The 22217-nt window shown below is 44.6% G+C and overlaps 1 protein-coding gene across 11 annotated transcripts in view; it reads right to left on the bottom strand.

Annotated features, from left to right (window-relative positions):
- The window catches only part of CCDC85A (coiled-coil domain containing 85A), a 204163-nt gene that overhangs the window by 178735 nt on the left and 3211 nt on the right, over positions 1-22217 (bottom strand). For 7 of the 11 annotated variants that reach the window (XM_013049866.2, XM_004780294.3, XM_045077860.1 and 4 more), the window contains exon 2: positions 16411-17368. In XM_013049866.2, the coding sequence (XP_012905320.1) occupies positions 16411-17368 (958 nt within the window). Of the gene's footprint in view, positions 1-16406; positions 17369-22217 lie in introns of all 11 variants that reach the window. The other 4 variants (XR_006606034.1, XR_006606037.1, XR_006606035.1 and 1 more) reach the window with 1 other exon arrangement.

Raw genomic sequence — 22217 nt, 5'->3', positions numbered from 1 at the left:
CAAGAAAGCCCTTAAAACAGGTGAAGAATACCAGCTATCTCCGGTCTGGATTATAAATGAGGAATTTTTGAGATTTGATATGGGGTACCAAAGGAATTCTGGTTTCTCCAGTATTTAGGAGTGGAGGCAAGACCATGAAGTGCCAAGAGTGGACAAGTAGATGGGAGGGAACACGCTGGAGACCAAGAGTCAAGGCTGCCGGCTGTCTGAATAAGGCTCCTTTCTCCTCCATATCCCTTCTGTCACACATTCTAGGCGAGGCTGGAAGAGAGCAATGTGGAAAGCCTGCTGGTCATCTCAAAGACTATAAAAAACACTGTGAAAGCTTCAGAGTCAAGCTGAGCTCAAGAACATTGCTTGACTTCACAGCAAGGACTTCACCATGAACCCAATAAATTCTAAAATTCTACGAATCAATCCAGGCTTGTCTTGATTTACATTAACCTAGGATTCCGGGAGCAGTGATAGCAGGGAAGGTAAAGGACCCAGTGTTGCTGTAATGTATCCCGCTGCTTCAAGACACTCTGCGACAGTGAAGCTGTATCTTTGGTGATTTCAGGTATCTGTTGGTAAGAGATGAGGCATATGTTTGCGTGTACATGTGTGTGTAAAATGGACAGGAGATACCCAGGACCAAACTACATTTTATAGATAAAAGTAGCAATTTTATTTTTTCTGTGCTAATAAGATTTAGTATTTTGAATACTATTAAAAACTAGGTGTTGGGGCATGTGAATGGTTCAGTCATTTAAATGTCCCACTCTTTTTTGTTGTCACTGTTAAGATTATTTGACAGAGAGAGGTCACAAGTAGGCAGAGAGACAGACAGAGAGATGGGGAAGTAGACTCCCCACCGAGCAGAGAGTCCAATGCAGGGCTAGATCCCATGACCCCAAGACCATGACCCAAGCTGAAGGCAAGGCTTAACCCACAGAGCCACCCAGGCGCCCCTAAGTATCCCACTCTTGATTTGGGCTCGGGGTCACAATCTCAGGGGCCTGGGATTGAGCTCCATGGTCGGGCTCCCTGCTCAGTGGGGAGTCAACTTGAGGGTTCTCTCTCTGCCCCTCCCCCAGCAACATTTGTGTGCATGCACACGTGCACATACTCTCTCTCTCAAATAAATCTTAACAACAACAACAACAAAAAAAACTAGCTCTTAAATAAACCTTCCTATAAAGAACTCCTATAAGACAGGCAATTAAAGGATACTCAAACTTAACCTTTTCAAAAAAGAACCTCACTGAGGTCACGATAAAGATCACATTTACCTAATTAAGCTATTAAAATAGAAACCCTGCCCAGATATTTCCATAACAAAGGAAGGAAAAGGGAAGGTGCAATAGGAAACAACTAGGTGTTTGATGGCTTCAAGGATAAACATTGTTATACTTATCTAGCAAATTTTGTTACTTTCTTAAGGAAAAAAAAATAAAAATTATCAGCACCTGGGCACCTGGGTGGCTCAGTCATAGCTGAAGCATCTGCTTTCAGTTCAGGTCATGATCCCAGGGTCCTGGGATGGAGCCCCAGTTGGGCTCCCTGCTCTGTGGGAAGCCTGCTTCTCCCTCTGCCACTCCCCCTGGTTCTGTTCCCTCTCTCGGTGTGTCTGTCAAATAAATAAATAAAACTTAAAAAAAAAATTATCAGCACCTCAGCAGTTATAGGTAGAGGTCAGCAAAAGCTGGGTTCCCTTTACAGAATTTCTATTTTGTTTCCTCTCTAACCCCAGAAGGAACCACAAAACAAAAATACATGATAGAGACCAAGGAGGAGAATCTAAATGTCCATGATTTCGAAGATGTGCCAATTTGTCTACCACAGATAAAGAAAATCCCCATGCCTACAAGTTAAATTAAATCCCCATGCCTCCCCTTACAGATGTGACCGAGCACACACATTGGGTGATGAGAAGAATCCAGAAACGGTGTTGTGGGGACCATCTATACACGGGTCCAGAAATCTGGCTGGTGGGTCCAAATGTTCCCTTCTGGTGTCCTTGGGTTGGAACAAATATATTCCAATTTTATAAAGTCAAATCTGTTCAAGTAAAAGCTAAGTGTGAACAAAGCAGGTGACAGTAGGGTTGCCCCAGCTGAAGGGTGCCAGTGGTTGGGGTGAAAGGGGTGGCAGAGCCTGTCTATTCCCCCTCGGTCGCTTCAGCCTGCTCCCAAAGAGGCTCCACAGACCTACTAGCGCTTCAAAAATGATCTGAGACCTAGCATACAACACCACAGGCTAAAAATGAGGTCACAATACCAAAGTGGAAAAACATCAAAATGAATGAAATACAAAGGCTAGATTACGTTAATTTTCCTATCTCGATAAACCAAAGGGTCAACAGGCTTCCAGATCATTTTTCTCTCTTTATTGTTTTAACAGAATTAGTTTATTGATTTTTTATTTAGCGCTGTCTTTCTGCCTTCCGGCAACTGGGCCATATTTTCCCCCAAATCTTATAACATCTTCATTACTGACTCAGAAAAGAGTGGTCAGAAGATGGATTTTCTTAACGGATAACACTCACTGTAAAACTCCTCCACTAAAAGGAAGTAGTAATTCAGCATAACCTTTAGTAGAAAAAGACAAAATAATGGAAGAGCTTTCTATGACAGCATAAATCTGCATATATAGAGCTTCGATCATCCTAAGACCGCTTAGCCCATGAACACTTAAGAAGAGAAATGAAAAACCATAAGAATTAAATGGAGTTATAAAATCCCACCAAGAGTTTAGATTTTTGTTTTTTTCAAGCTAAGAAACCAGCCTTCCAGGTCCGCTTCATTTAATTACAACGTTTAGAGAATGAAGAACATGTGACGTTTCTCCCCATTTGGACAGAATCCTGCCAGTAGAAGGACCCACGCGCAAGCAACATTTAATACTCTGTCTATCCCCTATTTACTTCCTAAAAACTATCTGCCACATTCTAACAACGACACCAGCACAGATCTGCTCATGTCTTCATCATCTCTTCAACACTGCTCAATTTTATCTCTCCAGACAACCCCCTCCCCCACCGCCCTGACTCCTGCCACCTCATGCCCGCTTGGCCAGATTCAAGCTCTCCCTAGGACTCAAGCTCACAACTACCCTCCGGAGGAGGCCAGCGCTGGCATGGCAGCCCACAAACCATCTCCCAGACCCACAAAGGCCCATGGCGCCAAGAGTTCATTCTATTTGGTTCTTAGTCTTATACCTTCACGGTCACTTCCAGCCTTCCTTTACGGACATGTTGGAATCCCTAGCATGAAGGGGCGGTGAGTCACTTTCCTGCTCTACCTCACTCATTATCCCCATGCTGCACCCACATGAAACACACATTAGCTGCTGAACCAATGTGCATGCTCTCCCCCACCACCTCCCATCTACACACGCAACAGTGCAGAACTATACAAAGTGAGTAAGTCATGAATGGAATTTGGCATTCTACTGCCACACACACTCACAAGTCTTCCATCAACTCACGCTTTCCCTGTCATTTATGTTTGTTTTACTATGTTGTTTATCACAGGACACACTCTGATTAGCCTTTAATTTGCTGTAATAAATCTCTATTATCCCTGGCATTGCTTATTTCTTGTAGCTGCCTGATGAGTCAAGGCAGTGATTTACAATGAAATTGCTGTAGATTTTTGTCCTTCCCCACACTTAACATTACCCTCCCAATTTCATTCGAAAGCCTGACTCCAAACTCATTCAAATACCAGCTATAAAGTAAAAGGATTAAAATGAAGGAGAAAATGTCTTTATTCTGTCCAAAGGTTTCAGAGAAAGACCGCTGAAATCCAGTTAAATGGGACATAACCTCATGTGAACAGCCTGGTGTCATGGACTGGTCACCGGTTTACTCTCTTGGAAACTCTAGTTGACAGCCATACTCTTCCACCTGGGGCAGAGATAGCAAAGAAACTTGAGAAAAATCCAGTCTACTGTAGAGTAGAAAATGAAATCCCTCATCCTGACTTTCCAGAGCACTATTCCACTAAGCAGCGAGAGAAAACATCTAAGAACCCAACAGAAGGCACGTGATTCACACACAGCCATTCCCCCCTGGAGACCCTCCTTAGCAGGAGAAACCAGAGATCAGGGGACTTTAGAACTGTACAAAGACCTAGTCACCTCTACGATAGCCTCTTTAGCTCCTTGTTCACCAACAAGTTGTTCAGACTCCTCAGGGTGGCCACTTCAAAGGGGATGGGTCCGTTTTGACATTGCTAGAACTTCTGCAACTCTAACAAGGGCCCTACAAGGCACAATGAACGGTGCTGAGAGCACATTAGCTCAATGGTCCTCATGCTGTGCCATACACAGTGAAGTTTCCTCTTGAGCAAAGATGCCCTCTTGGATACCATCCTCACTGCTCTCGGTTAGGAGCCCAGCCGCAGCAGCACAACCACTGGAGGAAGACGGGGGGGGGGGGGGGACAGAGAAGAGAAGGGAACCCCCAATCTAAGCTGACCAGCCCCGCAGACTGATGGATCCTCTTTCTTCCTGTCCTGGGGAGAAAGGAGGCAAGAATCCGGTAGTAATACCTGGATTGTGATTTGGGGCTTCCACTGGGTCACACAGACCATGCATCAGTGAAACTCCATTAACTCTGAGAATTCTGTTTATCTATATAATCTGGGTGAAACTGGATTTCCTGCAATAGCAAGGATAAAAATAAAGTTCCTAAATGTACTGGATACTGGAAATGTACCTGGTGTTGCACTGTTAAATCTGAACTCTGGGCTACGCATTATTCCAAAAAAATTTTCAAGGGAGATGCAGCAATACAATGTTGCCAGCTGTTTCCTTTGGGAGAAAGACTGTCCTTTAGTAAACAAATTTTTCTCCTGCTTTAAATGTCCAAATGATCTTCTAGGAGATAATGGTGTTAGATGAGGATTATTATTTTAGAATCCCCTCCTTAAAAAAGTAAAAAGTTGGCAATTCCAAGTTTATTTTTAGGTCTTATGTATCTGGAAAATTTAAATTCTGGGACTATGAACTTACAAGTTCTCTATCGGGAGCCCCTCACTTGAGGGAGAAATTATTTTGCCTACAGAAGTTGGTGGTGGACTAAAGGTCACATAGCAAAAAAGTAGCAAAGTCAATTCTATATATCCAAATCAACAGCTAGGCAATTGATGCCTTTATTTAATTTTTAATTTATACTGAATTTGTGGGGACTTCAACAATCCAGGGAACGCCATGTGAACAACTTTGAGGTCATTTTCTCTATGGGTGTACTTATGTAACTGACTCTCTTCCAAATTTTTTTTTTTAATTTTAATTCTTTTGAGGATAGTTGACACACGATGTTAACATTAGTTTCAGGGGTACAACATAGCAACTCAACTTCTCCATACGTCATGCTTTGCTCCCCCAGAGCATGGCTGTCACTGTAGAGCAACACTATTCCAACCCCACTGCCTGTACTCCCTCTGCTGTACTTTTTGGTCCCGGGATTTATTCATTCCCTAACTGGAAGACTCTATCCCTCACCCCTCTACATCCATTTGGCCCATCCTTCCATCCCCCCTTCCCTCTGGCAACCACCAGTTTGTTCTAACTATAATTCTGGTTTTTGTAGATTCATTTGTTTTGTTTCAGATTCCACATATGAAGGATCTATTTGTCTATCTAACTTACTTCATTTCCATACATTTTCCACAGTGGCGGCACCAATTTACATCCCCACCAACAGTGCACGAGGCTTCTTTCCTCACATCCTTGCCAACACTTGCTAGTTCTTGTTTTGATACGAGCCATTCTGACAGGTGTGAGGGGACATCTCACTGTGGTTTTGATTCGAAGTTGCCCCATGAGTGAGGCGGAACATTCTTTCAGGTGTCTTGATGCCTTTTAAGGTTAGCGCGTTGCACTCTAACTCCATGAGAGATTTTATTTTTAAGGATTCGTAGACACATTTTAGAAGACCGGTCATTTCTACTCACACTTAAAACAGAATTTGGCTAAAGAAGGTTTATAAAGTCCTTTCACTGCTGTAAAGCTTTTATGCCATACACCAATTTAAGGATCAACATTCACCAATTTAAGGATGGCTACCTACATATTACTTTAATATGTGGGTGAAATCCAATAGATACTTACAAATAGAAAAATAACCAAATTAGCTTTGTGAATAGGTGTGATAGTACAGCTTCGCTCTCTTTTTAAAATGAATGCTTCTTGTATAAACAGCTATAGACTCTGGTGAGAAAAAGGTTTCAATCAAAGACAGATTTATGTACTAGACCAGCCAACCCCAAAGTGGGCCATTTTGAGAATGCGCCAGGTCAAGCCAGAGATTAAGGGTGATAACCTCGTGGCACAGAGCAGTATGGCAAGAAGGACTGAAGTACTAGTCTTCAGTGTAAGTGTTCAAGGGACACTATAGAAATAAAACATTTTCAAGCCCGCTCTTCAGCAGATTTTGAAAAACTTGATGGTGCTAAACGGTTTCTCGTGAACATCATGATGCTGCGGGAGCTGTTCATGGCAAACCACCTGGATATTGTTGATTTCTACACCCCTAAGTGATCCTAATGCTAAATGCACTCTCTTTCAAAGTAGCCTCACATGTCAAACATACAGATAAATTCAGCCAGTTCCCCCCATTGCTCCATGACCAGGGCAATTTTGGTTAGTCCCTGGAATAAGCCCTGTCCAGCAACATTTAAGACAGGTGCCTGTTAAGGACATGTGCTACCAAAACAGACCCTTTGAATCTTCATGGTCTTGACCCTCACACCACCTTTGTCTGCTAGCTCCTGCTCTTTCTTACCCTAAACTGACCCTTAGCTCACTTTCCTGAGAGCAGCATTTCATCCATCATCTGCAGATAAGACTATTAACTTGCCTTGCAAGGTCTTCTTACTCTGTTTAGGTGAGCTGGCACTTGCTATCTACAGAAAGAGAAGAGATGCTGAATTAATGAGCATAGTTAATTTGAATTCTCAAGAGTGGTTCAGCAGACCAGGCTCCTTCGAACAGGAATCTGCAACTCAAGATATTCTGCCCTTTTAAAGGCTATCAAAAGTGTAACATAAGTGTACACTACTTCTGCCTATAGTAGCATAAATCAGAGTAACTGGCTTAATTAGTTTTGTTTGCAGCAAGCCGAGTTATTAAAAAACACAACTCCTTGAGAGCAGTTGGTGTTGCCATCTGGCCCACCCCCTTGCTCCTGGTCTCTCTCCCTTCTGCTCTTTTCAGTCCAGAAGCTGACACTTCTCCAGACACATAGTGTCTTGGCTGTGAATGCAAGTGGATGTGTGAAGACAGGAATAAGGTCAGTCCATCTTCCCAAGAATATTTATCTGGAAGGGATATGGCCTTAAAGTGAGGAAGAGTCCATGTGGGAGGAAAAAGGGCAGTAAGGGGCTAGCCTGAGGCTAGGACCTGACTACTCCTACTAAGACCACCTTTCAGGAGCTGTCCATGGAGCTGTGAACCCTGTACCCCATCTGGCCTAATCAGAAGTTCCCATTGCAGGGCTCTGGTTTTCAGGAATTTCCAACAGCATGGGAGGAAGAATGGTTCTCTAGTCCCTTTAGGATCTTTACTATTAACACTACCCCTACTTGAAGTCTATAAGATTAAAGGTCTTCCTTATAAAATGAATTCTGTGCCCTGTGAGTTAGCTTCATTTTAGCCTTCTGCTAACTGGCAACTGGCTTTGGAGAATTCATTGAACTTCTCTTAGAAGTCAATTTTCTCCTACAAAAATGGGAAAGTTGAACCAGATAAAATACAGAGTACTTTACAGATTTAAATTCTAGGATTCTGACTTCCTGAGCTAAATACAACCACACTGTCCCAATTTCTTTCTATTTGTCAGCATGAAGATATCCATTCTCAATCAAAAACATACACATGTGTATGTATGTGTGCGTACATTTGCATGTAAACATTCATTTACATGCAAATTCATCTCCTAGGTTTTTTTTTGTTTTTTTTACTGGCAGCACACACCACACCCCCACATACAATTCATGCTTCTCATCATTTATGAACCAACTAGCAATTATGGGCATTCAGGGAGCTGTAGCCATACACAATCCAAATGAGGGATTTCTTCTAAAAGCGAAAAGACCCTCTAACAATTGGAAGGAAGGAGATGCCTGGGTGGCTCAGTCGATTAAGCATCTGCTTCCGGATCAGACCATGATCCCAGGGTCCCGGGATGGGAGCCCCACATGGTACCTCACATTGGGCTCCCTGCTCAGCAGGGAGCCTTCTTCTCCCTCTGCCCCTCTGAGGTGCTCATGCTCACCCTCTCACATGCTCTCTCAATAAATAAATAAATAAATAAATAGTTTACTGCAATAATAATCACACCGGACTAGAAAAGTCGTCTCACTGAGGAAGCATCAGAGACTTGGAGTTTGTGGCCAAAAGTTAACCAAAATGTTCTATCCCTCAACTGTATTAGCCAGCAAAACTAGTGCTATAAACATCTTGTTCACAAGATTTTTTAAAGATTTTATTTATTTGACAGAGAGAGAGAGAGAAACAGTGAGAGAGGGAACACAAGCAGGGGGAGTGGGAGAGGGAGAAGCAGGATTCCGGCCAAGCAGGGAACCCGATATGGGGGTCATCCCAAGACGTTGGGATCGTGACCTGAGCCGAAGGCAAGATGCTCTAACTCCTGAGCCACCCAGGCGCCTCTATCTGCAGGGTTTTAGAATGTAAAGATTCACCACTTTCTTTTATGTACCTGAAAGTGAAAGTGAAGGGGTATAAAAATAGTCATCCAAGAGTGCAAGTCAATCCATTTAATGTTCTATTAAATATGCATACTAGAATACAAACTACAGTGTGGGTATGGGCATGAGTACAAAAAACTGAAATAGTCTGTGAGAATCACCAGACCCAATGCTTCTCCCTAATATATCCTGTCTTACAGAAAGGCCTACATAAGAATCTGAAGGAAAAAACCTGAAGTTTTCCCTTACCTGGTAATTAAACCAATGCCTAGTTCCAATCCATGTCCAAGGCCACATCCCAAGACCTTCCATCATTTCCATTAGGATTCAGGTACAGAAGCGCTATACTATCCCTCTTTGTTAGGCAAGAACCGTAAATGACCACCCAGCCATGTGTGAATAACCCAGTTCCTGTCTTTTATGTTATGGACACAAACCAGTATTGCCTTCCTAAGAGTGATAATGTAACTTGCGATTTCTCTGCCACTTTCTCCAACACCTCTGCCTCTCTCCTCTTAAGGATGCCCGATCTCAGAAAGAGAAGCCACTTTTTCTATCGGAAACTCAGGAACAGCACTCTCAAGATGAGGCCGTTTATGTCAGGGGCAGCAGTAATGAGTAACCTCATTTTTCTGCAGACTAGAGACTTCTATAACAGAGCTGAGATGTCATGCCTGTATTCTCAAGTGTCCCCAGGTCTACTCTTGCTACTGAATCTCACATTTCCTAGAACTCTTGAAAATCTGCTCTTGTCACAACATGAAATAGTCTTAATTTCTTATTCAGAACGTAAAATATTCTTCATTTCCTAGAATCAAATTCAAGATCATTTTTCAAATGAACACTATTTTCCCCATAAACATTATGGACTAAGATAGTATTAAGGGAAACTTGGTTGTGCCCAAGTACCCAAAAAGCAAACACTTGTGAGTTCTTATATTACAGAAACAGCAGTTATCTCAAATATAATCAAGACCCAGAAAATAAGCCAAGAGGAGCCCTAAAAAGCCAAAGTACTTAATGATGCAGGACCCATAGACCATGCACTATAGCTCATGCATTTTACAGCCAGAAGGAGAATTTAAGGTTCTTCACTCCAATTTAAAAAACAATTCTAATCAACGTGGTTATCCACTTTCCCAAAGTATGACCAGCCAGCACAAAGAACAGAATTTAGAAACAGCAATGAGAAAGAAAGTTAAAGTCAGGCCTGCTGAGGGCAGCAGGGAATACTGCCGTGGGCAGGCGGGTGCTTGAAGTGACCGGAAGTCTATTATTTGAAAGTAAACACGGAGCAAGAAAAGAATAGCCATGTGGGGCTCTCTGATGTAAGGACTCATGGTTCTCTCCAACATAAGACTGTAAGGCCTGTAAGCATCAGAAGTGGCTAAAGTTCATGAAGTTTGAGAGCCTAAAGTCCTAAGTTTGTCTGGAAAATTTACTCCATCAAGTAAACACTGGCCAATGGGATTACACAAGTAAAACTTATTATTTTTAAAACTTTGGCAAAGTTTATCTTCACGTTCTTTTTTCTGAGCAGTGGATCTTGACTAAGTCCCTACACCGATGCTTCCAGAATAATCTATCGTCACTATGAGTGAATGCGTAGAGCCTTCTATCAGACTCCTGTGTTTGTACTCCTGTGATGCTTCTGAAAAGGTAGCCAATACTCACCGTAACTTTGCACGTTTTCCTGCTTGGCTTTAAATTACTTCCGTTAAGAAAGTAAATGAATCACTAATTTAATGATTATTTTTTTTCTGTTAGATCTTCTGGCAATGAACCAAAAATACAAACATTTAGTTGACTTCAACGGGGTCTAAAGAACATGACTGCCATCAGCTAGAAGGGGTTCGGGACTTCATAGCAACAACTGGCTTCCTCGAGTGGATGGAGGCTGGAGGCCAGATGCAGCTGACACTTGTTTGACTAAACAGAATCCAACTGAATGTTTGCCATTGTTCAGGTACAGTTTTATTTATTTACAGAAATATACACACACACACATATATAGATTATAGATACAGATGCTCTCCTTTGCCAAAAAGAAAATGGTCTCCTAGATTTAAAGAATTTTCAGAGCTTTATTATTGTCGGTGGAGTTGAAAACCTTAAATTCTCCCAGAAAAATACCTAAGTCGTCTAGGTTTTCCAATGGTAGCTCACTTCTTAGATATTTAGCAATTTCTTAAACTATATGTCCAGTATTAAGCTTTCTGTGTCATTAAACCAACACGTATTGTCATGAAAAATGCACTATGCTTCGCACACACAGATATAGTATGATAATTGAGTCTATTTTTCAGAACTTCCTAAACTGATGTCCCATCAAAGTGTGTATAAGGCTACCAAATTACCATACTGAAGCTTAAAGATCAAAAAACGTCATCTTCTCCTTTAACCACTTAAACGTCTGTTCACACAAGAAAAACCAACACTCTAGGGTCCTCAATTTAAATCAGTTCTGGTATTCTGTAACCGTTGAAATTTTCCTCCCCAGAGACATTTAATTTCTATTGTCCAAATTCATTCATAAATGATGTTCTGACTTTTTCTAAGCAAAATAAAAGATTTATGAGAGCAATTACTCATGCTATAGTGCCCCACTACTTAATTTACTGACAACCTTGCTTCAGAGAATTCCTGCTGGGCTCTTCCACACACGGGTTATCCTCCCCCTCGTCGACAAGGTCATTTTGTGTTATCAGCGGTTTTTGTTCACTCATTAATAACCTCAACAGAGAATAAGAAGAAATCTGAAAACTCGGAGTAAAACTTATAAACTGGGCGATGTGACACGTAATATCTTTGGTGGGAAATACTCATTAGCATTGCAGGCATCACACAATCTACATGCACCATTGGCACTCACTAGAAATGGGTTGGAAATTCATGTGCTTCCCTTTTGGTCTGGATGGGAAGGCTTTAAAAAGTAGTTCTGAACTACACATATGCCAGTGTTTCCCCAAGTTAACCTAAAAATCCCATCCACCCAAAACTCAAATTTTCAACCCATACCCCAAAGGTGTTATCTGAGAACCTTGGGCTGGAGATAAGGAATGAAGTTTCACAGTACCTGCTGGGGTCAGTCCCTTTCAGGCACGGAATTCGACAAGAGAAGGAAAAAAACTAACTTTCTTTTTCCCAAGAAACTTGAATTCCTCACCACGTAAGGCACGTCAACCCATCTTATACAACACGCACTCACGTAAGGCAATGGCTTTCACCTGGTCTGGTCATGAGACTCATCTGGTCATGAGAATCATCTGAGGAGCTCTTTTGCAACACGCTCAGGGCCAATTCAATACGTATCTGCCTGTGGGGCCCAAGCTCTGGTGATTATGCAAAGCCCCCACAGTGATTTTAATCTGCAGTCAGGTTGAAAAACATTGCTCTCTCTGAGGCAGTGGTTTTGAATCAGGGACAATCTTTCCCATTCCCTAACCCGTGGAACCATGTCTGGAGACAGCTTTATTCGCCATAACTGGGGCTTGCTCGTGGGGAGAGCCCCATGTGCTGCCAAACCTCTTCACATGCAGAGGGCAACCTATTATAACAAAGAATTATCTGGTCCCAATGTAAGTGATGCCACTGTTAAGAAACACTGCTCTAGAGAAAGAACTGGGGGGAGAAACAGCTTGCTCTGTCTCTAGAGATACCCTCACAAAAGGAAGGAAGGAAGCACTAAGAAGCTTTCAGGAGGGAGCTGGACACTGATGAACCCTGTCTGTTTCCTCATGGGGGCTCTCACTGGCTAGGGTGATGATGAAGGAGAGTGTGAAGCTACTGGTCACTAGAACATGCTCTAGTTCTGAAAAGTAAACGACACCCACCAAGATAGCTAAGCAATTTTTTTGAATGGATGATAAAAAAGAGAGTAACGTTTCTTCTTGCCATCCCTTCTAGTTGCTGATAATCAGCAATATGTGCCCCTAGAATTAAAATAAAGCTACTTTGGGGGCACCTGGGTGGCTCAGTGGTTTAAGCCTCTGTCTTCGGCTCAGGTCATGATCTCAGGGTCTTGGGATGGAGTCCCGCATTAGGCTCTCCACTCAACGGAAGCCTACTTCCTCCTTTCTCTCCGCCTGCCTCTCTGCCGATTTCTGATTTCTCTCTGTCAAATAAATAAATAAACTCTTTTAAAAAAAATACTTTAAAAAAATAAAGCTACTTTTATGACCTTTTCAACCGGATTCATAATGCCCCATGGGTGAACCACTTGTATGGGCTTCTGCTCACCAGAATCATGTTTGCCCGGAAGGACAACAACAAACAGCTGTTGCTGGAAGGACCTGAGCTCTCCGCATCGCCCATGACCTGAGCTAAGGAGCTCCCTGTTAGGGCAGATCTGCCAGCTGATATCTGGAAGCGAAACGCTTTGGTTTCTCTGTGGAAAGGAACACTTTCAACTAAGAAAGTTTGAGCCAACCTTGGAATCCAATGGGATCAGGTAAGCGAATCCCCCATTCTCAAGGGGACTCTCTATTTAGGTACATGTCTGGATAATAGCGGCTATTCAACTACTTCATTTACAAATCTGGTGCACAGCAAGTGACTTGAATGAACAGACAAATGCCTTAATGCCTAGATGAAAGTGTTGAATCTACCTCCTCGTCACACACGGAATTCTCTGCAAACTGAAAAACAGCTGAATCATAACTTCTAAAAAAGCAAATGCACTCAAGAGCATGTTATTCAGCTTGAAGGGTTTTTTTCTGTTTCGCCTTGGATTTTGCTGTTTTTCAGTCAGCTGCTAATTTAAACATGGCTATACAGTCTTAGCTTTTTTTTAAGAAAGGAAAAATATCCCCAAATTCACCCTTGTAACCAGTTGGAAATTAAGCTGTTTTAACCAAAGGAAACTCTTGGATACCCAGTTCTTCAACTGCCTCCTGCACGGAGTTTGTAGCAGATGTAAAGATGTCCAAGGCACAGTCAACTAAAACAGTGATTGTTTTCACTAATGTTCCCTTGCTGTGTGTTCCCTTGGAGGGAATGTTACAAGACCGTATTCTGCCAATATGTGTTTCTTTTCAGTTTCATTTTGCCACAATGCAGACACACTTCGACCAGCTTTCCCTATTTTTTCCCTTCACTCAAAAATCTCCAAGTGTTCATCTAAAAACACTCATTATCTCACACAAACTATAGATTATGACTGTACATGACTCAGCAGATCTACAATTTGGGATTTATCTTGGTATGGGTTCCTACTTGTTTCTAGGCTAGGCCAATGATTCAACCAGAGTGTGGGGGGGATTGAAAATATGACAAGTCGTGTCTTACCATCCATATCAAAAATTAATTTGTAGGGTCGCCTGGGTGGCTCAGTGGATTAAGCCTCTGCCTTCGGCTCAGGTCATGATCTCAGGGTCCTGGGATCGAGCCCCGCATCGGGCTTTCTGCTCAGCAGGAAGCCTGCTTCCCCCTCCCTCTCTGCCTACTTGTGATCACTCTCTCTGTGTCAAATAAATAAAATCTTTAAAAAAGAAAATTAATTTGTAATGGTGGGATACATACAGGCCCAAATTTATAGGCTGATGATCCATAAACACCTCATTGTGCCCCTTCATTTTCTAATTAATTATTGAAATAAAAATGCAATGCCTATGCACTAGAAATATACTTTGGTAAGGATAGCAACTGCCAGAAGATTATTTGTCACTTATGAGAAAATCTGCCGTAAACGTAAGAATTAAATACAGTGTTAAAAAAAAAAAAAAGCATCTAAATACAGTGTCATTCTAAAGAATGCATCTCTGCGACACCAAACTTTTAACTAAATAAAATGGCTAAATTTTAAAAATCATTTGCCAGATCACAAAGTCTATCTGCAATCAGGCAACAATAAGCCATGATGTAATGTCATCCTCATCTAGAAATATACCTTACTTCATGCAAGGTGTTTCTTAAAATTGCACTTGAAATCTTTTCATGTTCTTTAAAGCAGGTCTTGATTAAACTAGAGGAGTTCTTTACTTAAAATAGCACTTTGGGAAAGAAAAAAATTGTTTTATAATGAACTACCTGGGCCCTAAGTAAGTTTTTTTTGTTGTTGTTGTTCCAGAGACCAGGTTTCCCTTAAACAGTGTACATATGTATTTCTCATGCTCATTAAAAAGTAATGGAGAAATGGAAAAGTCATTAACTTGAACTTTCCCGTTAACTCATTGCTCCCTGAAGAACATGATTCATGGCTAGTGGCTCACCTCATCCATGGCAATGCGACTAAAATATCTTTTTAAATGACTTTCACCTCCTGTGAGAAGTGCACAACCGCCACTGCCCACCGCAATCAGGGCAGCTTCTGAGCCAGTCCTTGAAGGAGGGAGGGAGGGCGTAGCTAACATAGCAAAACCCCCAATCAGCCAGCCAGGAGGCCTCTGCACCCAGGTCACTTGGCTTCTCCCACCTTCTGCTTTCCAGCCCAACCCTGAAAGCTGCAGCATCCCGTCTTCCCCATCTTTCCAATTCCATCTGACCATAAAAGAGCATTGGCTGCATTAGAAGCCAAGCTTCAGGAGTCAATTTTCAGCACTAGGAGAAAAGGATTAGGATGAAATGGGCTCCAACAGGTAAATCCCCAGGTATAGTATTGAAAATGTACCCCTTCCAGTTACTCACTGCTCACATTGGCCACCCCCCACCACTGCTCAGAGCTGACTGTGCATGGACTACGTAGCAGCTTTCAAATAAAGCAGAAAACCTCAGGTATCTTGGATGAAAAAACCCCGCAGTTTATAAAAACAAACCTTTTAGTTCCAACTCAACCTTAAGTAACATGAAAGGCTTGGGAGGGGGTTTTGTTTGCTGGTCTTAAGAAATTATTTCTTTTCCCCCTTTCTGGAGTTCAAAGTGATTTTAGAACCAAGACACAGGAAAGTAAACCCCTTCTGAAAGGTTTAGGGTCTGGTTTAGGGCCGTGTCACCAAATGCAGTGGAGATTACACTTTGGAAACCAAAGGAGCGTCCAAATTCATCTGTACATTTTCAAGAGGAACATTTAAACATTTGGGAGGCTATCTCTCAGTGTAAAAACATGCTGTTCAAAGTATGCTTCAGGGAATCTGGGAGAGGGTGGTGGGTTTTGCAAGAGTGTGGAAAGAAACCATTTGATATGTTTCTCCTACAAAGGGAAGTGCCCCAACACACAGATAAAATCCTTGAGGTAAGGTAAGGCATAGCTACAGGCATTCAGGCAATGGGGCATCGAGCTTGCTGAGGGATACCATATTTCTTTTCCAATGTTCTTCATAATAAAATTCATTTCTTTACGCACTAAGCTGTTAAATGGATTCAAAAAACCTCTGGGTCAACCACTGGATGAGAACCCCTGTAGGAAACGACACACACTAGGAAAATAGCCCAGTTCAAGACCGGAAAGCCTTAGCTTGGTTCTCTTTTTCTCTTCAATCTCTACACATCTCACTCTGACCACTCAGAGTCCCTTGGAATTGTCGTTCCTCTCCTTCCCCTAACTCCTCACCCACCGTCTTCGCCAGGCTTACTCGGCTGAGAACAGTAAAATCCAAAACAAATCGAGGGAAGGAAACACTCGGAGCCTCGAGCCTCGGAAGCACCTGTTACCTCCCCTCCCCAGCCACCCCTCCAACCAGCGCCTTCACTCCTAACGTGTCTGGAATGCCCTTCATGGCTCATAACTCTCTAATGAGTCGCCCCAGCCAAAGCGGTTCCCCAGCACGTACTGACCCACCGTTCATGCCACTGTAGACACTCCGGTGATGGGGGGACACGTCCTCCTGCGCCTGTCTTCGGAGAGTACCCTCCCTGCTGCCTCCGCCGCTGCCTCCGCCTCCTCCGCCCACGTGTTTGTGATCGGGGCTCCCCCCAAAATGTTGTTTGAGGTGCTCAGGGCTGGTGCCCCTGGCTCTGGGTAGATGCTCCAGGCTCCCGCCGAGGGCGTGTTTCTGCAGATGCTCGGGGCTCCCTCCGCTGTGCCTCGCGTGCTCCGGGCTGCCCCCGGGCCTGTGCTTCTGAAAGTGTTCCGGGCTCCCGCTCAGCACGTGCTTGGGCAGCGTTTCGGGGCTGCTCCCGGGGTGCGGGGGCCTTTGCTGCTCAGGGCTGCCCTTGCACAGGGGTTTGTGGTGCTCGGGACTGGGTCCTTTGAGTGCTTTGGGGTGATCCGGGGTTCCGGCGGCTCGGGGTTTCTGCAGATGCTCGGGGCTGGTGCTGCGGTGCTTGGCGCGCTCGGGGCTGCCCTCGCCCCGAGGCTTCTGCAGGTGCTCCGGGCTGCCGCTGCTGGCGTGGTGCTTGTGGTGGTCCGGGCTGTCGGTGCTGCCTGTGCTGGAGGTGCTGCTGCCGTCGCCCACGTCCCGCACGTAGGGCGCCGTGGAGGCGGTGAGCTGGCACAGGCTGGCCTGGCTGTCGATGGAGCAGCGGCTGCCCGCGCAGCCGGCGCCCTTCTCCTCGTCGAGCAGCACGCAGAGCTCCTTGAGCTCCATATTCTCCTTCACCACCTCCTCCTGCTTCACCTCCAGCTCCTTCAGCTTCTGCAGGTATAAGGCCACTTCCTTGTGCATCACCCCAGCCGTGTAGCGGCCCAGTCTCTGCCACTCCCGGGACACCCTCTTGCCTTTCTGCCGGTCATCATCCAGGAAACAGCAGAGGTCCCTCAGCTCCTGGTTGTCCTCCTGGAGTTTCTGGTTGATATCCTGAAAAAGAGAGAGACAGCCATTCAAGGGCGGTACCCAGGTGAGGTGAGGCGGCCTTAGGCCCAGACCTCCTGGGAGGGAGACAGGAATTGGTGAATGCTCTGTGATGTGAGGGGCAGAGGTGAGAAGCTGAGAGGCTGCTGATGAGTGTCATAAAAATCACAATAATGGGTCTGGGTTATGCTCCCCACCCAGGGCTTGTATTATCTCATCAGATTTTCACAAACCACTTGGGAAGTGATGATTATCATGGTTCTTTTCTTTTCTTCCTTAAAGATTTTTATTTATTTATTTGACAGACAGATGACAAGTAGGCAGAGAGGCAGGCAGAGAGAGAGAGGAGGAAGCAGGCTCCCTGCTGAGCAGAGAGCCTGATGCGGGGTTCGATTCCAGGACCCTGAGACCATGACCTGAGCCGAAGGCAGAGGCTTTAACCCACTGAGCCACCCAGGGGCCCCATATCATGGGGCAAAGAAGAGGAGACTGGGGACACCTGGGTGGCTCAGTGGATTAAAGCCTCTGCCTTGGGCTCAGGTCATGATCCCAGGGTATTGGGATCGAGTCCCACATCGGGCTCTCTGCTCTGCAGGGAGCCCGCTTCCTCCCCTCTCTCTCTGCCTGCCTCTCTGCCTACTTGTGATCTCTGTCTGTCAAATAAACAAATAAAATAGTTTTTTAAAAATAAAAATTAAAAAAAATAAAGAGGAGGAGACTGGACCTCTCACAAAGCTTCACTTGCCCAAGGCCAATATCCAGGGAGTAGCCACGTAATTTGCAAGAAGACCCTAAAACCAAGGACCCCCTCTCCTGCCCCACCCTCTTCCTGGAAGAAAATGGCTGCTCAGCAGCTGAGAAATGCTTAAAAGCTCTGAGGTAGCCGGCCTTCCATCAGCACAAATGCAGCACTGCCCGGTGTTCAGCTCCTGACACGGGACCAATAGCCTGGCTCCCACAGGGGACCAGCACAGCTGGCCTCCAGCAGCGTTTCTGTCCCGCACATCTGAGCCCTACTGGCGTACCCTCTGCTCATGTCCCAGGCATCCCACATGAAACACGAGCACCACCAAGCTTTTGTGAGATTTTCTTTTCTTTTTTAAAAAATATTTTATTTATGTATTTGAGAGAGAGCACAAGCAGAGGGACAGGGAGAAGCAGGCTCCCTGCTGAGCAAGGAGCCCCCGGGGGGACTCAATCCCAGAACCCTGCAATCATCACGACCTGAGCCAAAGGCAGCCGCTTAACCGACTGAGCCACCCAGGTGGCCCTCTTGTGGGATTTTCAAAGTCCCCTCCCCAAACTGCCCCTCTCAGCAAACACCACTTCCACTCAACCTGCTGCTCTTCCTAGGAGCCTGTGCTGGTGCCTGACTGCTTCTCCCTCACCTTTTACTCCTGAACTAAACAGCTCTTCTGAGCCCTACACTTCTGAAATTTAACTCATCTTGTCACCCCCATGCTTAGCATGCTAAAAACCACCGCACTTCCCTGCGAATAAAATGCAGAATCCTTCAAGTCTCCCAAGACCCCAGTCCTCTTAACCCAGCCTATTTCTCCTGCATGAATCGTGGTCTGCTCACTCATTCACAAGGACTTAGTAAGCAGCTAGTATGCACCAGGTACCAGTCCAGGTGCTAAGAATGTATCAGTGGACACCGCAGCCACCTTGACATCCTATGGCTTTCATTCTGGTGGGAAAAACTGACATGGCATGTTGTGAAAGTGCTGGGAAGAAAACTGAAGCAGGCTAAAAAATACTATTTTTTAAGAGAAGGCACCTCACTGAGCAAACATGTGATGGAAGAGGATTGCAGGCAGAGAGAAGGGCAAGGATTTGCCCTGAGACAAACATGGCTGACGTTGCTGTGAGGCCAGTATGCCTGAAGCACGGTGAGCACAGAGAGCAGAACTAGGAGAGGAGGTGGGAGAGAGGAGACCCAGGAGCTTGGGTGTTGGGGCTGGGTAATGCTGAGCCTTGGCAGCCACGGGAAGGACTCTGGATTGGTGGTGAGCTGAGGATAGAGAAGTGACTCAAGAGGTTCATTTTATAAAGAATCACCATCGTTCTGTGTGGAAAACAGACCAGAGGAGGGGGCGGTGGAGAGAAGAAAGGGAGACAAGATAAGGTAGAAGCCAGGAGAGATCAGTTAAGAGTCCACCAGGCTGGTCCAGGTAGAGGGAGAGGATGGTGGCTTACACAGATGGCAGCAGTGGAGAAGGGGGGACCCCTCCCTTGACCCCCAATTGAGCCCCACCAACACTGGCCTGGTTGCAGGGCCCAAGGAATAAGCCTTCCCCTCCTTCACTTGGAATGTGTTCCCCTAACCTTCTGTACAACCTAAAGGCCTCACTTCATAAATCACTTCCCTAGAAGCCATCTCTGACCACTACCTATCTAAAGAAGTTGCCTTATACACTTCTACCATAACCCCCTTTGACTTTCCCTCTGTGGCACTCATTTCAATCACATATGGTTGAACGTGGCTATGAGAACTCACCAGACCCTGGTCCCGAGAATGGAAACCCCATCTATTCTCTCCACCTGTGTGCCCAGAACAGAGCACCCCCACTGTAGACACCTGAACCAAGGAACTTTGAAAACACATTGTGAGATCCCCCTTTATTCTCTAGTCACACATCGAGTAAAGGGATCGTTTCTTGAAGCACCTTGGTGCTTTCTTCTGCTTTCCAAAGCCAGAAAAGCTCTGGTCTTGTGACTCTGTCATCCAACACAGAACTAGAGGCACTTAGAGGAGACCTGAACGCGGTAAACTCAGATTCATTCTAACCCTTTGTCTGACACTGGTGAGAAAATACACTCTAAAACATCTGTCACCCAGGGGCGCCTGGGTGGCTCAGTGGGTTAAAGCCTCTGCTTTCAGCTCGGGTCATGATCCTGGAGTCCTGGGATCGAGCCCTGCATCGGGCTCTCTGCTCAGCAGGGAACCTGCTTCCCTTCCTCTTTCTGCCTGCCTCTCTGCCTACTTGTGATCTCTCTCTGTCAAATAAATAAATAAAATCTTTAAAAAAAAAAAAAATCTGTCACCCACACCCAGCACCCAGCACCCCCTGATGGTCTTGGGGCCTAAGATGAGAGTCACCCTGATGAAGAAGAGGATTTGTGCAGTGTGGTTTTAACTCCATTTCTAACTCTTGGCATCCTGACTGTCGGCTTCCTTGTTTCTGATGCCCTTTTCTTCTCATTATCACTCTCTGACTTCAGGTCTGGCCATTTCCAAACACCTCCCACGTGGCCTCCCCTGCCTTTGTCTGCTGCTTCCTCTATCTTTCCTCATCCACCCAAGCCAAGTTCTCTGGGGCCAGACTGATCCTCAAAATCACTCCATCAATGTTCTCTCTCCTGCATCAATCCCATCTTCTCCCCGTTACCAGGAAGATGAATAAACCCTTTGGCCAAGCCAGAAAGGCTTTCTCCTGAGCTCCCTCTTTGTCAGCTACTTATGCTGCTTGCTTGTATCCCAGCTTCCCAACTAGAATAAACTGTCCTCTTCCCTACACGAACTTACCTAAGAGGAGAAATTCCTCGAGAAGTCTCCCCTAGCCCTGGAACAGCTTCTGGCCCATGGTGGCAACAACCACAAATGAATGAATGAAGTAACTTTCCCACTTACTGCTTAATACCTCTAAGGTACAGTAGCTGGACGACTCATTGGACATCATTTTTTTTTCCTTTTCCAATGTAGATATCCCAGCTTCTGGGGCCAGACTCCATTTTAAAGTCATCCTTTGGGTAGCTGACGCGCCTGGCATGGCGCCTTGTGTACAGTAAATAATATGTGTTTATGGACTCACCAATGTTTTAAAAACCCTAGGCCTGTGGCCAAAACAGGATATAGCTCTGGCTACTGAGGATTTCTTACTATTGTCTCAGTACGCCCCTGCAAGGTTGGAGTATATGTCATAAGCAAGTAAAGGATCTGTTGACATTGATGCTTTTGGGGAAATCAGAAGCTGTGGAGACTGTGAGACAATAAAACTTAAAAAAAAAAATTAATCTTTCTCAGCTTCAAAAATTATTCGACATTTAGTTTAATCCTGCCATTTCATAGAAAGTTCAAGTCATATTCTTCTCCATCTCAATGAACTTCCATCTGAAAATACTTCCTTTCGACTATCCCACAGCTATTCCTGACTTCTCCAGAACTGGGAAATACACTGGGGCTTTGTGGAGTTAATGACTTTCCAAATGGAGGGAAGCATATACTTCCCAGAATTCTGGCTGGGATAAAGGGGGTAACAGCCTACTTAGCTTTCTTTATCACCACGCCTTCTTCTAAGAGCAAATAATATTCTTGGGGATACAATTCTGGGCTATTTCCTTTCTCTTCTGTGGAAAAGCTAAGCAACTGATTTGATAATCACCTTCTAAGCCAGCTTCTTCAAATCTGCCACATTAAGATTTGGGCTTTCTTTTTCAGAACACAAAGTGTCCTTTGAACATTGACACTGGCTACCAGATGTTATCCATCTGTCTAAAGTGGACATTTAAAAGATTCAACCCACCTCATGGCCTACCACTCAAAATTTCATAAGTAAGACTCCCAAGTACTCTCTCTGTGGTTAAAGAATTGTTCTAGTTAGTAATTTTTCTTCATTGCAGGGAGCAGGAATCCATGTGTTGGGGAGCAGAGAGGAACATTAATGTTATGCATAACCAATCTCCAAAGCTGGTTCCCCCAAATCTGCCCCCATCCCCTGAAACCCCAGGTCAGAGCAACCTGAGCATTGGTTCAGCAGCGCACAGACATGGTTCTCAGAATCCAACTCCTTATAAGATCAGAACCAGAATCCCCTTTTCCACCCTTGCAGGATCACACATTCTAACCAGAGAA

The sequence above is a fragment of the Mustela putorius genome, unplaced genomic scaffold, assembly GCF_011764305.1.
Source record: "Mustela putorius furo isolate JIRA1106 unplaced genomic scaffold, ASM1176430v1.1 tig00000224_pilon_pilon_pilon, whole genome shotgun sequence".
Classification (NCBI taxonomy): domain Eukaryota; kingdom Metazoa; phylum Chordata; class Mammalia; order Carnivora; family Mustelidae; genus Mustela; species Mustela putorius.
Note: the sequence above shows the minus strand (reverse complement) of the source record. Positions and strands in the feature narration are given on the sequence as shown.